We start from the raw sequence: 16,749 nt of genomic DNA, 5'->3' as shown, positions 1-16,749 counted from the left end.
AGTTCACAAGTTAGCCTCACTCATACAGAGAGAGCAGGTAACCACAGAGGCGGGAAAGGGAACAAACACAGGTTTAGCTGGTTGAATAGGGGTAGCTGAGAGGGAAACTGAGTTAGCCCAAGGTAATAACCGAGTATTCTTGTTTTAGGAAATTCAAGCCTGTCACAACTGTCTGGTGAGCATCCAATTCTGATGCCATCTCATCCAGTGCCGACGCTATCCACAGAACTGGGCTGTGTGACAACAACGGCTCTCTCATCCCATCCCCTTTCCGACAGACTGTCCCAGCACTAGACACGTTCCACTGTGAATAGGGCTCAGGCATCCTGGTGGGATTGGGAAATGACAACCTGAGTTGCTGTGGTGTCTTTGTGGAGAGAAACAGGTCAGTGCTTGACACAAACCTGTACTTCAGCAAAGGTTGCAGAAGGGCTGGAATGCTGTTTCAAGTATGAGCTGAAAGCCACCAGGAGCACTTTAATATGGACATTCAGCGGGAGCGCTCATGTGTGACTTTGTAAACACTTATACGCGACTGGTTTTATTGGTTCTTAATTATGCACTGTTGCTCACCACTGTAAAATTGACTGATCCTTTCCCCTATGACATACGTGACCTCCACCATATGGAGAAGAAGGCCGCTCAGGGCATAAATCACCAGTGCACATTGAGCTCAACAGTGATGGCACTGTCGGGGCTAACTAGTCAAACTGGCTGAGGTGAAACTCCTCTCTAGGGCTAAGGGGAAGCCTCCAGGCTTCCTCTGTAACTTGCCTTCCTTCTTTACATCAGTTTTTCCAAACACTGACATCAGTACGGTTAAAAAAAATAGCCTCAGCAATGATGATAGTTTGCAAACATCCCTGGAGGTGGGCAAGCCTAAAATCCAAACGGAGAACCAACCCAGGGCATTAGCTCGAGCATACTGGCCCAAGCAAGAGCCAAGAACATGAAAGTCTTACTTTGAAAATCATGAAACAGGTGACATGTGAAAACATGACAAACCTTTTCAAATTAAAAATAGTATTGTTTATCATGTCTTTCAATTTAACATATTAAATGGCATTATGTAACATGTGATATATATACATTAAAAATCACAATTCCTAATTGTAAAGGTTGGAGGATGTGCGAAAATATGCCTTGAATTCTTTTCATGAGTGAGCCAAGAGACAAATACGTTTTTTATACGCATTGTATACATTGTCAATAACATTGTGATATACTGAGCAACGTAATAGCAGGGGCAGTGAGATTTTTGTCATTTTGTACAGTGTTATCAGTACTTGCCACTTAAATATTCACCTGCTACTTAATTTTCAGCTTTTAACAACAAACAAAACAAGGTAGTTTCTAGCTCAAGCGGACCAAACATTTCTAAAAACGCTATCACAAGTGGTTCCCTGCTTTGGCAGACTATTTGCAAAGGTTACCTGGTCACCTTTCTTTTGCCGATTGCTGAATTTAGGTTATAAGCTGATAATTATTGGCCAATGCTTGTCTCAGGCAGTGCTTACATGCATATAAAGGACAAAATAGTGAAGTAATACTGCCACAAAATGTGCTACATTATGCAACATAATCTACCTTACCCTAACTCTAGTTTTACAGGAAAATCAATCGTGTTGGTGCATGGCTGTTTTTCAAGAGCTAAGTCAGTACACACGATGCAAAAATGCAGACACCCAAACCATGCAAATCACATGACAAAGGAACCTGACAGCCAATGCAAGGAACATTGCTAGAAGCAAGTTAGACAAACACAGCTCAACTCGGTCACATAGCACTTACCCTGACGAGGCTTTGAAGTGATGGGGCAACTAAGCAGCAACTCTGGCAATTTTCCATACCACACAATGCCAATTCACACCACTCAATGACACTTCACTGTATGCCAGACCTCTTTACACTAGTCCACTCCACATCATTCCACTCTATACATCTCTACTCCACGCCACTCTACCACTCTGCTTTATGCCACTCTACTCTATGCTGCTGTGTGCTACTCTATGTCTCTCCACACTACTCTATTTTACGCTGCTATATGCCACCCCACTGCACTCTAACCCACTCCACTCTAACAAATACCACCAACATTTATCCATGCTGAGTCAAAGCCATGCTGCTATACAACATAGCTAAAAGATTGGCAAAGCAAATAGCTCTTCCACATGCGAGATCTATAGGCTTCACCTATGTTTGTTATTAAATTAATTTGGCCTTACAATCTAGAGAAATATCCTGCTCTACTTTAGGAATCTTACATTTGTAGAATTTAGCATATGTAAATGTATGTCACACATAACCTGGGATATCACTACAAAAGTTCTAAAACTTGACCATCGACTGAATCATTTTAGGTTCTGGGCCATCTTTTTTTTAAAATATATTTACTTTTTATTGAAATCCATATAAAAAGAAACTTTTTATCCATACATATATCCATATAATTCATTAAATGTGTTGAATAATACAAAATCATTAAATAATACCAGTAGGCCTGAAAACAGTAAATCCTAAAATCAGTAAAAAAAAGACAATATATGCATTTAAGCCAGCATTCCACAGATGAAACACGTAATATTTTGGAATATCATCCACTGCCAACACAAACTAAACAATTGATTGAACCTTATGTACCTTAAAATATATGCAGAGAAATCAGCAAGTATATCCAGAATAGTATTTCATCCTATATCAATCAATACAGCTATGTAGCAATAAAATCTAAAGTGTCGTATAGTAAAGAAAATGCTAATATTACTATAAATAGGATTTGAACGTGCTGAAAATACTTCCTGAGATATACGCTCAATTTTAAGATCTTAATTGAAATAGGCTGCTCAAACCATCTCAAACTTCTTAATCCCCCTGATTCGCAGTGCATAGACTTGTTCGCTTTTTTTAACCTGCTTCATTTTCCAGACCCATTCATTTTTAGTTGGTATAAGATCTGAACGCCATCTCTGAAACAAAAGTGATCTAGCTACTGCCATTACGATATATAATAATTTGATCACCTTGTCAGAAAGATGACAATCTGGGTCATAGCCAAACACCATCAGCCGAATCAACAAATCTATTGTAATTAGGCATTCCGCTTCAAGATAGCAAAAAATGTAATTCCAGAACCTCTGGATCAAGGGGCATTGTCATATGATATGTGTCCAATTGGCTGAAGGATGGTTTAGGCAACGAAAGCACTGCCCAGATTGGGTGGAATAAACTTTAGATAAAAAAAGTGGGGTTCTGTAAAGTAGCTGTTTGCTAAAAAAAATTACATCCTATGCCAATTCGCATCCCTTAGCATAAAAAAGTTGAGATTATTGACTACTGGCCACATACTCGCTGTGATTTCATCTCCTCATGGTTTCCCCATTTAGTTATTGCTTTCTCCACAAGATCCATACCCTTGATAGAGGCAAAACGAGTTTACCATACCCCGGGTTTCTTAACTTTGGGCTCATCTAGTCATTCATATACTAAGCCTTTCCGTTCGATTATTTGAACCAAATCGAGTTTACTAAAAAATGTACTAAAAATGTTATATGACCCAAGGAGAAGGAAATTATTTGGAATTAAATGAGACATTTCAACTATATTAAGCCATCTATTATTCCTTAGGAAATCAGAGATTATCCCACAGTCATCCTTGGCCCATTTTTTTGTAATTGCCGACAAATCTCTGATCCCAGATAGTGAAATGAGGCTGGATAACAGAGTTGAGGAGTAAATTACAGGGATTGAATATCTTCTATAAAAAGCCTTGCTTACACTTATAACGTACAAGTTTAGGAGATTTTACGGTTGTTAGTGGGCAGTGAATCTGATTCTCTTTACAAATTAAGTTCATAAAATTATTAATAAATAAACCCATTTGTAATTCTGATTTAAACCTTGACATATATTGTGCAAAATATGCAGAATAATAATCCCTAAAGTTAGGGAGAGCTAATCAACCATTTTCCAGCTCCTCATATAAAGTGCTATATGCAATTCAGGGGACCTTCTTGCCCCAGAGAAAAGATGTAAACATGGACTTTAATTTAGCAAAGAAAGAGGCCGTTAAGACATAGGGAATTGCGGAAAATAAGAAATTAAATAGCGGAAGAACAGACATTTTAATCAATGCGACCCTGCCCAATATGGTTAATGGAAGAGAATTCCATCAACAGAATAAGTCCTGAACTTTTCGCAGAAGTGGGGCAAAATTTAAATCATATAATTCAGAAATTTGAGCCGTAAACTATACACCCAGGTATCTTTTCAGTTTTGTATTCAAAAAGGGAAGACTATCGGGATGTAAATCCATAGGCTCCCAGTTACACTATATTATTTGTTTTTTTTATTGATTTTATAACCACCAAGCAACTCAAATTGTTCAAAAATCTCAAAAGCTTTTTTTTGCACCTCCTTCTCAGGCTTTATTATGAGCATGATATCATTGGCGTATAATTTACATTTTTCCATAGTTAGTGGAGGAGGATAGAGATCCAAATTATTCCGAATGGCTATCACCAAAGATTTGATAAAAAAGATGGATAACACCGGAGACAGTGGACAGCCTGGTCTAGTCCACCATTTAACACTGACTTGGCCAACCTCTGAGGCATTGATGATAATGTTGGCTTCTGCATTCAAGTACAGTTTCTGAATCAGCCCAGTGATTTTGGGAGGTATGCTGGAATTTGACAAGATAAAAAATAAGGTCTCTCAAACAACAAGGTCAAAAGCCTTCTCGGCATCTAATAAGAAGAACAGAGCTGGTATCTTCCGAGTCTCAAAATAATCCAGTGCTTCAGCGAGATAGTGAGTATTGGTCCTGAGCTGCCTCCCTGCGATAAAACCATTTTGGCCAGGATGGATCAAGTGCGAGGGAATTCCATTACATCGATTAGCTAACAATTTAGTCATAATTTTATAGTCAGAGTTTAAAAGCATGTTGGGACAATAAGAATCCGGGTCTTCACAATTCTTTCCTTTTTTCAAAAAGCCGACTATATTCCCTTTTCTAAAAGAAAATGGGATTAAACCATCCTCTAAAATTGAGTTAGCAATCAGCAAAAGATATTCGGAAATGGTGCTCGAAAAGGTTTTAAAAAATCCAGCAGGGAGGCCGTCCGGGCCATAGGCTTTACCATTCGGGAGATTTTTAATAACATCCCCCAATTCTTCTTTCTTGAAAGGACTCCCCATTCTCATTTTATTAGCATCTGAAAGTACAGGCAATTCATATCTCTGAACAAACTCTCCCAGAAAGGTCCTGTCAATGGGCTGTTGTTGGCCATATATATTACTATAATGTTGTGAAATTATATCCCCTATAACTCCTGGGTCATCAGAATGGATACCGGTTATAGGACATCTCAGTGCACTTATCTGATTGGGTACTGCCTGCTCCCTGGCTTCCCAGGCGAGGAACCTCCCAGTATAATTACTCTGTTCATAGACCTTTTGCCTACGGTGTTGATAAAAGGATTCACTTTTAACATAATATTTTTCGCTAAGATCCCGTTTAACCTGATAAAATTGCCATAGGTTAAAAGCAGAGGGCTACAGAGAAAGATATCAAAAGACATTTGCACTTTCTGCTCTAAAATGTGCTTTTCTTCTTTGACTTTCCTTGCATTGTTGGCATCTTATCTAATGGCTAGTCCCCGTAAATAAGCTTCGAGCTAGTCCCAGACCATGTGTGGTGGAGCTGAGCCATGATTTCGCTCAAGAAACGCCTTTATCTCTGTTTTAATCAAAAACACCAGCTCTCTTCTGATGGATATTGCCTATTTACCATCCATCTTTTAGGAGTCATAATATATTTGCCAAGCTCTAACTCCATAATGGCCATCGCATGATCCGAAAATCCATTCAGAAGGATGTTCTGCTGGCTAAAGACCAGTCTCCTAGAAATGAGGAAAAAAATCTATGTATGAGGATGTTCGAAACCTACCCGAAAAACAAGTATAGGCGATCCTAGTTGGAAATACTGCCCTCCACGGATCAGATATGTCCAAAGTCTTGCCATAGTTTTGTAAAACTTTTAAAGTTTTTGGTTTTAGCTGTTTTTTGGATATAGCCGAGGAGTCAATTTTAGGGTTCATTAAAAAATTAAATGCTCCCCTATCATCAATTCGCCAGGTATTTGAATTAAAGATTGAAAAAACTCTTTGTATGGCATGTGGTTGTCCTCAAATGGGGCATATAAGCTGGCAAAAGTTAAAAGTATATTCCCAAGATTGCAGGTGGCCCAGCACCACCTTCCGCTCTGATCGCTTACAAAATTAACTACCTCAGCCTGAAGTTTTTTGCTAAGGAAGAGTGCGATGGGACACCGAAGAAGAAGAAGAGAAGCCCCTATAAGCTGCAAAGGACCTAAACATTGGGAAGTCTATTAGTTTCCTTGCCGGTATATGAGTCTCTTGTATCAAAATGGCCTCTAGATTTTCTGTTTTAACCCCTTGCATGCTGATGACGGCCCCCGGCTTTCATGCATTACGGTGGGCGTGTGCTGATGACAGCTGGGGCCGTCATTATCCCGCCCACTCTTCAAAACGACCGCACAGCGCGAAAATTCACGCCGCATGCAAGGGGTTAATCCATGCCTCAATGGCCCGCATTTTCTTCTTATTGTTGAGGCCATTAACATTGAAAGAAACCACTTTCAAAATTTTCTTTTTATCCATTAGCAGATGGCAGGAAATTATCAGGACAGCCTAGCAGCATAGACAAAAGTATTCTGGAAAACTACGGCATCAGTCAATAGCCCCATTCTAAGCCTGACCAAATTTGAGTACATTAACAATGAATGGATGATTCAGGATTTAAAAAATTGATCTCTTTTTTTCCCCATGCTCCCTTTTCCACCCGTAACCCCACCCTCCTCCCAAAGCCACCATGAGCAGACGGCCGTCCCTACTCACCCTGAAAGGCTATCCCACCCCCCTTAACTGGCACTATGACTGGGTGGGAGGTGCTACCGGTCTACTTACCCCCCCTTCAAAAGAAGAAAAAAAAGAAGAAAAAGCAACAAAAAGCTAATGAAAAAGAAAAGAGAAAGGAGAAGTAGAGAAAAAAACAGAAGGCAATAGAAAAGAAGCTGCCTAAGAAGATATGCTTGAAAAGGAAGAGCATCAGGATAAGAGGCCAAAACAAGTGATGGAAAACATTTGCAAACTCATTACATTAACACTTTGACATTATATTTAACATTTTGGAGTCTACAGGCCATTAGGACTTATCCAAAGAAATTTGTTGCTGTAATTCCTGCTCTTCCGGGACATTACAAAATACATGGAATCTGCCTCTGACGAGCACTTTTAACTTGCTCTGTTGGGCAACCATTGCCTGCGCCCCATGTCCCTTAAACAGATGTAGCATTTTAACAAACTCTTTCCGCCTTTTGGCTGCGGAAGCCGACATGTCCGGGAACATGCGACAAAGTGGGACCTCTGACGAGGTAAACTTGTCGCTTTATGGCCTTGGTTAAAATGTGTTCCTTGACCCTGAAATCCTCCAAATTAACCAGGAATGTCAGTGGAAATGTAGTATTTGGGAGGAAGATGTGCTGGCACCCGATGGGCTCACATAAAGAGTCAGATCACCATTAAACTCCGGGAGGACATTTTTTTAAATAAACAAATCAACCCATTGTAGAGTCTGCTGGCCCTCAAGGCCCTCCGGAAAACCAAGAATGCGGAGATTAGAGCGTCTAGAATGATTCTCAAATTCCTCCAGTTTAAACTCCAATGCTGTTTTTTGGCTCTGGAAGGCGGCAACTTTATTATTCATACTTGAAACGTGGTCCTCCAATTGCAAAATCCAAGTCTCTGCCTCAAGAAGACGTGCCGGGACCTGAGCAATCTTTTCTTCAAATTTAGTTTAAACGGGAATGGATTACAGCGATTTCAGTGGATTGGGAGGCTTTCAGATCTCAAATCTCCTCCAGTTAAGGAGGCTCTTGGCATCCCATTGCATTGAGAAGGGTCTGTTTTCCTGGGAGGAGTTGTCCTGGGTCAATTCCGGCCTAGCTTCAGACCTCGTAGCCTGTGGGTCAGAGGATATAGACTCAACTGGGATGGTCAAGCCAGCGTTCATGGGAGTAGATAGTTCAGATGAGCTCCCCCCAGAAGAAGGCAAAAGCACAGAAGGGGATTGAGAAGGAGAGTGGCTGCCATCCCTAGGATCCCTAGGACCCCAATCCTTACTAAGATCCATAGGGTTGTCAACTAGAGGGAGCACATTCCCTGTCCCCTCCGGCTCTGCAGATGATAAACCGGGTTTGGCTTTGAAAAATAAACAATATTTTTTTAGGTCCTTGGTTTCCCCAATTGAATTGACCAGCGTTTCTGTCTTTAGCGTGGTGTCCAGATCTGATGAAGTGGAGGTACCAGCCCTAGAAGAGGCAATAGAGAAGCGGCTAATGCTAGAATCCAGGTCCACAGAAGCACCTCCAAGGTGGTCTTGTTTGGCAAACTCAGAACCTGTCATCTCAGCGTTTTCGGTGTTCAAGTCCAGATCTTTCGTAAGAGCCACAGCACGGTTTGCCCGAGCAGCAGCCTGGCCAACTCATTTTTTCACTCTTTGATCCAGGCTTGGGGAGTCAGAGTGAGCTGCTACAGTACCTTTAGTGCCTTTGATGAGATTTTGCATAATACAGTCATCAAGCAGATCCTGTAACAAGGTAGCCACAATGTATATTTGGGACCTCCCAGCGACCCTCAACCAAGTTGGCATTGGGAACCCCATACACCGGCGGATAAGAAAAACATGTGCACTTACCCCCTCTTGGAGAGAAACCTGGTGGTCCCAATGGCATAGAGGAAGAAAAAGCTGTACAAACTTCAAATCTCCTTTCTTCGCCTGATTGCATGAGGGCCGTAGTCCTGAGGTTAGTCTAATTCCCCCACAGGCAGTCCCTCCCTGCAACTCCAAAGAACACAAGCAGGAAATATGCAGGCTTGTGAAACATGAAGGCCGCCCGTTGAACCGCACTAGGTCAATATGGAGCCGATATGGTATCAGCAAGGTGAAGACCACAACAGCAGTGTACGCACATTGCACTGGATTATTCAGGAGCGGGACCTCAACGACGAGAGACATGCACTCCGGCGCTTGTGCTGCTCCGCTCCTGTTCCACTCCTGTTCCCAGCTCCCCCTGGCGTGATTGTGGAGCTCAGCTACATCTTGCATCTGACGTCAGCTCCGGCATCGGAAGAAGGAGGGGTGTGTGGCTACGGCATGCTCAGCCGGTAGCCTGCATCAAGCTGAATAAAACCAGGTTCTGGGCCATCTTTGCAGCAAGAGCTATCCAGAATATCTGAGCTTAGAAATATTCAGGAAAAGTAGGGCATGCCTCCAGAGATGCTCAGCTAGACATTTCTGACCTTATTAGAGATTTGTTGCGACACGTTGTTGTCGCCCGGCATATATGGTGAAGTGACTGATATCTCTTTGGCGCTCAGGCTCTTAAATGTGAGGAAGTCGCGAAGATGATTTTTGGTGGACTCAGCTACTAATCGTCCCTAGGATATCTTTTCTGCAAGTTTATCAAAGCCCTGAGCTTGCAGTTCTAGACTATACCCGTGAATGAACAGAGTAACTTGTCACCAACTCTTATTGCAGCTTGTCAACCTCATGTCTGCACTTGGACAATGAGAGGTTGAGCCTTTAGCATCATGATGGCGCTAGCCCGCTCCTGCGCACAGTGCTGTCTGAGATGGACTCAATCAGGGATCTTGTCCGAGAGTGTCATGAGAAAGCCCACCAATAGTATGAAAAGGGTAAGTACAAAACTTATCAAGGCAGGAACCATTAGTGCTGAGCAAGAGCAACTCGTGTAGGCCAGCCGCGGATCACGTGACTTTGTTGAACATCTCCCATACCAATGAACTCTGTATCGGCAAAAGAAATGCTTGAGAGAGCTCTGTTCAGCAAGACGAAATAAAAATAAACCTACATTTTACCAGTAGCACATACTTTAATTGTTCTTTAAAAATCACCTTAATTGTAAGACCTTGAACCAAATGTTTCAATGGCCATGTTACAGCCTACACAATTCCTTCCTCTATTGTCACTGTATCAGTCCCGGGCAGCACATAGAGGCTGGGTCATTTGTAATACTGATAAGGCTGGGCAACAGTCAGTCACATATTAGGGTGGTGCTTCTGGGTGGATGGCAGGAATGGGGAATCACACGACAGGTGCACAGCCAGATATCAGACGGACGCCTCTGGGAGGCCAATGGGACTGGGGAGAAATTAGTTCAGGTCAGGTTGATGTCTCCGAAATGCTGCTTTAGATGAGGCAGAATCAGTCGTCTATCAATCAGTATGATGCATCTGGGGGGCAGTTTCTGGCGACTGACAAATGCTCTATAAATAGTATTTCTTGATGTTGTATTGGTTGAAGTTCATTTACATATAAAGTGCTTGGAAAGTTTTTCCCACAGCGTTTTCTACTCTTTGCCATTTTATAAATGTGATTTAAGTGTAGAACAATTCAGGGGCAGAAAGGCACACGTGGATCTCCGGGTTGTATGCTCTGTCCCTTGTTTGCACGTGCATGCAATACCAGTGGGAACGGTGGGCAGTGGGGGTGCACATTCTTAGTGTCCATTTATTCCACACTTATCGTCATGGAGGAACGTCCAACCATAACTATTTCCATATGATAAACAACCAGATTGTTACGAAACTATACTATTTGGATGTGCAAATACAATTTGAACAGAAGCATCTCAAAAGTGGAAACACTGTTTCTGATCATTTATGTCAAAATAGTTCTGCACTTTGGGGATATGAATTCTGGAGAAGCTTGGCTCTGATGCCCGCTGGCATACTGGAAAGGGAGCGAGTACATCTTCAGCAAGAACACATGGAAGACAATTTTTGAAATATTTGCCTTAGAGAGAAACGTTCTGATGCCTCATGACATATTTTTTTCATTCTGAATGGAAAATGCAATTAAGACAGGCATGTAGTAAAAATGGGATTATTCCAAACGTAGAGGTACATTTCGAAAATAGTTTTTGCGCAAATAAGTATGACATCGCATACATGCAGAGAATTTGCATCTGTGGCCCCAAATGATAGACCCAGAGTCACAAAATAAGGATCTGGGCGTCTGCAGGTGCACATAGTACCTCACACTATAAAAAATATGCCATTTGGACAGATTACGAGGAAGTGTGTATTTGGAGGTAGGGATTAGAGTGTCATGGGAGTAGGCACACTCACAATGTCACAAAAGTGAGTATGCAAAAATATTGCCAATGTATTTTCAAACTCATTTCACTTCAAACGTACCCATACCTCAAGTAGATGTAGGTCATACATTGTGTGAGAAAGGGACCCATGCACCCCACAAACAGAAAACAAATACTGATGCCAGAAGACAGTCGTCAATTCCATAGAACACAGGCAGACCAACTAGGGGTCAGATCTACGACCATTGTAAATTGCGTCTCACAATTTGCGCTCGATTGCAAGTCGCAAATTCTGAGGCACAATTTACAATGTACTACGTGTCACAGACACTGATTGCGATTCCCAATGGGGTCGCAAAATGCGAGGCTCATGAATATTATTGAGCCACTCTCAATTTGCAAACTCAATGGGATTGGCTGGCCCTCCCAGGTATGGTGACCTGCTGGGCTCCGCAGACCTCCATGTCTAGGACTGCTTGTCAATAAAGCATTTTTTTTTTTTAAATGCAGCCCATTTTCCTTAACCTCTTCGAGGCTCATGACGAGCTGAGCTCGTCATGAGCCACGGCGCTCCGGTGCTCATGAGCGCTCAGGTGCGGGGAGAATTCCCCTCCTGTGCTGAGCGTTCCACGGGAGGTAATGCACCTGTGACGAGCTGAGCTCGTCATGAGCACAGGAGCGCCGTGCCTCATGACGAGCTCAGCTCGTCATGAGCATGCGGGCGCTGTGCGCGCCCCCCCGGCCCCCCCCAGCACAGTGGGGGAATAACCCCCGCAGCGAAGGGGTTAAAGGAAAATGGAATGAATTAAAAAAAAAAAAAACGTTTTCGTTTCATTTTTTAAGGGCAGGTAGTGGTCCATTAGACCACTGCCTGCCTTTAAAAAATATTTCAGAGTCAGTCACAAAGGGGAAGGGGTCCCCTGGGAACCCCTTCCCATTTGCGACTGCATTACCACCCTCTTGAAGAGGGTGGTAATTTGGGAGTGTTTTGCGACCGGAATTGCAGTCGCAAAACATGGGTACATGGCTTGTGACTCGCTATTAGGAAGGGAACGCCCCTTCCTAATAGCGAGTCGCAAAACACCAATTTGCGAGTCGCAAATTATTTGTGAGCCGCAAAATAGTGTTTGTACATGGCCCTAGCATAATTAGCATGCGCAAACGGGTCGGAAACCCGTTTGCGCATGTTAATTCTCGTCCTACATTTGGCCCTCGGTCCTTTCATGTCTACACTCAAACCGGGGACTACAGCAAAGTTGGCGTTTTTCCCGTCTGCTTTTTAATCTGAAATTTGGGCCCCTGGCTCATCTTCTACATGAGTTTAATTGTATCTTTTATTTCATGCAGATGATTGGTTGTAATGCAGTTGCAAATGGGAAGGGTCCCCAGGGGACCCCAAGGAGTCCCCAGGGGACCCCTTCTCATTTGCGACTGCATTACCACCCTCTTGAAGAGGGTGGTAATTTGCGAGTGTTTTGTGACCGCAATTGCGGTCCCAAAACATTGGTACATGGCTTGTGACTCACTATTAGGAAGGGAAAAACCCAAACCGGGGAGAACAGCAAAGTTGGCGTCTTTCTCGTCTGCTTTTTAATCTGAATTCTTGGCCCCTGGCTCATCTTTTCCTTGAGTTCAATTGTATCTTTTATTTGATGCAGATGATTTTATTAAATACCCTGGGGCAAGTAGCAGATGGCAACATTTCCCAGACAATTTAGGCATTCGCTGGTGGGTGATCAAGATTTTTTTAGTCCTCAATCACTCTCAGCCCCGAGTTATGTTCTATGGATCCTTGGACCAATACTGCAGAGGTGGTTTTACGGACCAGTCTTAGCGACATTCAGAATATGCTTCTACCACCTGGGCTTCTGAAAAAGATGCTTCTTTTGTTATTCTTCCTTTATAATAGCGATAATAAACTGTTGTGTTAACTTCCAGATTGACTTTGGCAATAGTACCCAACTTGGCCAGCTGAAAAACTTCAAAAAGCTGCAGCATCTCCAAAATGCTGCAGCTCGAACCTCTTCTGGCTGAAAAAGTTTGACCAGATGTATCTCAAACTTTATCAAGTTCTTCGCCTGCCAGTAAATAACAGAACAGAGTACGCTGCTTTCCGACTAGGTTTGCACAATACAAATAACATGTACATCCATGCTTCATACACTGTATTTTTACGACCAAGGGTACCTAAAGCTTTCTTCGTTTCTCCCAAAATCTGAATATTCTAGAAGAGGAGGAGAGACTTCGGAGACAGAGGCCTGTTGCCGTAAAACTCCGTGCCACTCTTTCTGAGATGATTCAGAAAAGGGGGTGGTGATGAACAGAGTGCCTGAATTAAGCAGACCACTCTTACCCAGTCCAAAGATCAGGGCTTGATCCATCACCGTTTTTTAGCTCACTGCACCATCCCAGCTCAGAACTTGGCTATATGCAAATTAGTCTGTTCCTGTCCCAGTGCATGATGGGAACAGGGCTAACCAAACTACCAAGCCAATTCTTGTAATGGGAAGGAAACAAGCTTCCGGGGACCGGTTTCTGCCATTTCAGGCGTCGTCGGCCCGGCTTGCTTGAATCCTGATGGTGCAATGAGCAAGGGACTCACATCTGAGTATACCCTTCCACGCTTATGGTGGACAAAATGATTGATGAATGAATCACCACCCCCTTTTCTGAATCGTTTTTGGCCACTATAGGTGTGGCAGGGTATACTCAGACATGAGTCCCTTGCTCACTGCTCCATCAGGATTCAAGCAAGCCGGGCCGACGAGGCTGAAATGCCAGAAACCGGTCCCCGGTAGCTTGTCTCCTTTCTGGTGAAGAATTGGCTTGGTAGTTTGGTCTGCCCTGTTCCCATGATGCACTGGGCCAGGGACAGACTAATTTGCATATAGCCAGGTTCTGAGCTGGGATGGGGCAGTGAGCTAAATAACGGTGATGGATCAAGCCCTGATCTTTGGACTGGGTAAGAGTGGTCTGCTTAATTCAGACACTCTGTTCATCACCACCCCCTTTTCTTAATCGTTTTTGGCCACTATAGGTGTGGCAGGGTATACTCAGACATGAGTCCCTTGCTCACTGCTCCATCAGGATTCAAGCAAGCCGGGCCGACGAGGCTGAAATGCCAGAAACCGGTCCCCGGTAGCTTGTCTCCTTTCTGGTGAAGAATTGGCTTGGTAGTTTGGTCTGCCCTGTTCCCATGATGCACTGGGCCAGGGACAGACTAATTTGCATATAGCCAGGTTCTGAGCTGGGATGGGGCAGTGAGCTAAATAACGGTGATGGATCAAGCCCTGATCTTTGGACTGGGTAAGAGTGGTCTGCTTAATTCAGACACTCTGTTCATCACCACCCCCTTTTCTGAATCGTTTTTGGCCACTATAGGTGTGGCAGGGTATACTCAGACATGAGTCCCTTGCTCACTGCTCCATCAGGATTCAAGCAAGCCGGGCCGACGAGGCTGAAATGCCAGAAACCGGTCCCCGGTAGCTTGTCTCCTTTCTGGTGAAGAATTGGCTTGGTAGTTTGGTCTGCCCTGTTCCCATGATGCACTGGGCCAGGGACAGACTAATTTGCATATAGCCAGGTTCTGAGCTGGGATGGGGCAGTGAGCTAAATAACGGTGATGGATCAAGCCCTGATCTTTGGACTGGGTAAGAGTGGTCTGCTTAATTCAGACACTCTGTTCATCACCACCCCCTTTTCTGAATCACTCTTTCTGAGAAGCAAAAGGACTCAACTGAATTTCTGAAACCACGTGGGGCTGAACACAATATTTCTCCGAGTTTGTTTATTATTTTAGACAGCACAGCTCAGAAACAGAAAGGGGCAATCATTGATCACTCTTCTCAAACCCTGCTGCCGTAAAATCAAGCCTGAAGGTGGAGAAATATTAGGTTAAATGAATGCGCTTTACACGCTGCAGGCACATCAGATCAGGCGCTCAGCTGTGTGCTGAGCCCGCTCATATTATAGCGCCGGGTTGTTTACCAGTCAATATCTGGGAATCTAGTACAAAACATCATTGCATGGAATCCCTGGTGTCCTCTGATACCACCGAGTGTGAGGGATGTGTGTCCATACTTTTAAATGTACCTACTAATACATTTATTCAAACCATTAGAACTGCAAATGGCACAGTATCAGACAATCTGCTAACATAGTGACAGATGAAACCAATATACCAGCGAGAGTAAGGAAATTGTAGTCTCTCTCCGCGCAAATCTGTCAGTTTGAGAATTATAAAATATAATTACATCTCTGTGAATAGTGGATGTGGGACTACACCAGCTTGGATGCAGCCTTCTTGTATGTGAACTGGACCTTTAATGTCTATTTAGGAAACCTTCCAAGAACCTTGATGTACTGTCTGATCTGTAGTTCTTACCCACTCCCTGGAGTATCAGGACAGTTCATGGCACCAATGACAGCATCGGTAGCCAGTGTGCCCTTCAGCGGCTCTGACTCAAACCAGTGATTTAAAATCTGAAAGAAATAAAGAAGAATGGGAAAGGCGTGCGTGAGTCTCAAACCAATATAAGTCATATACAAAACCCCTGAACCGGGACGTAAACTTCAAAACTTCCCCTTTCATGATGATACTACACATTCCGAGGCCAGGACCATATTGCACATCACAGAAGGAGCGATTGTATAACTCTACAGCAGCAGTAAAAGGGATAAAAGGGAACACATATTGTACTATTTAAAAGACGCCACAAAGAAAGGAAAGTTAACTCATTTTGCATTTCTGAAGAGAAAAGGGGATCACAGGTTGACAAATCCATTCCATATTCTCTGCATAGAAAGCCAAGTTAATTTAATTAGATCAGTTTATATGAAGAATTGTACAAATAATTGAGCTAAACATGTTTAAATCTAATTTGTATGTTAGTAGTTCTTAATTTTCCAGATATCAAATGCATAGTTTATAAATCCCTTCTGCTCTATACATCCTGTCTGTCATTTATGTGAGCGATACATGCTTATTTTTGGTGCAGTTTTTTTTTTTGCTTCATCATAACCGGACAGATATTCCCTCTGCCTTACTACAAGTGACATGAGGTATAAGGCACTTGTAATAAGGTGGACGAGATATCTGTCACCTTTGTGACCGGTTAGCCCGTCCACCAAACTCTAAACCATCTTTGGTTTATATGTGAATCTAGTACGTGGACATTCAATTGCTGGTTACCTACGGGGTTATTTAGACACATAAATTGAGCATGGGAAGTGCTAAATTAAGACATATTTATGCCACAGTTTTGGGCAAACTAGTGCTTTAAATAGTTGAAGAGCTGGAATTTATGTTTTTTACCAACCTAGCTTAGAATGAAATGAAATGAAATGCCAGGGGATCATAAACATAATTAGATGGGCATATAACCTGGCTCACGCAGATCCAGGAACACTTAGAGCACTTTTAAAAATAGAGACACTGGATCAAGACTATCGAAAGTATATATTTGGAAAAAACCTAAATAATGCTTTTAAATTATCATCAGTCTCTCTAGAAATGTTAATATCTTGGACACCAGCCCAGCTGAAACTCT

General features: G+C 42.8%; 1 protein-coding gene across 1 annotated transcript in view; it reads right to left on the bottom strand.

Moving 5' to 3' along the window:
* PYROXD2 (pyridine nucleotide-disulphide oxidoreductase domain 2) overlaps positions 1 to 16,749 on the bottom strand; it is a 541,945-nt gene that overhangs the window by 359,016 nt on the left and 166,180 nt on the right. The window contains exon 8 of the mRNA XM_078643559.1: positions 15,585 to 15,682. Coding sequence (XP_078499685.1) covers positions 15,585 to 15,682 — 98 coding nt within the window. The remainder of the gene's footprint in view (positions 1 to 15,584; positions 15,683 to 16,749) is intronic.

The sequence above is a fragment of the Lissotriton helveticus genome, chromosome 5_1 (assembly GCF_964261635.1).
Source record: "Lissotriton helveticus chromosome 5_1, aLisHel1.1, whole genome shotgun sequence".
NCBI classification, from domain to species: Eukaryota; Metazoa; Chordata; class Amphibia; order Caudata; family Salamandridae; genus Lissotriton; species Lissotriton helveticus.
This window is presented reverse-complemented; position numbering and strand designations above follow the sequence as displayed.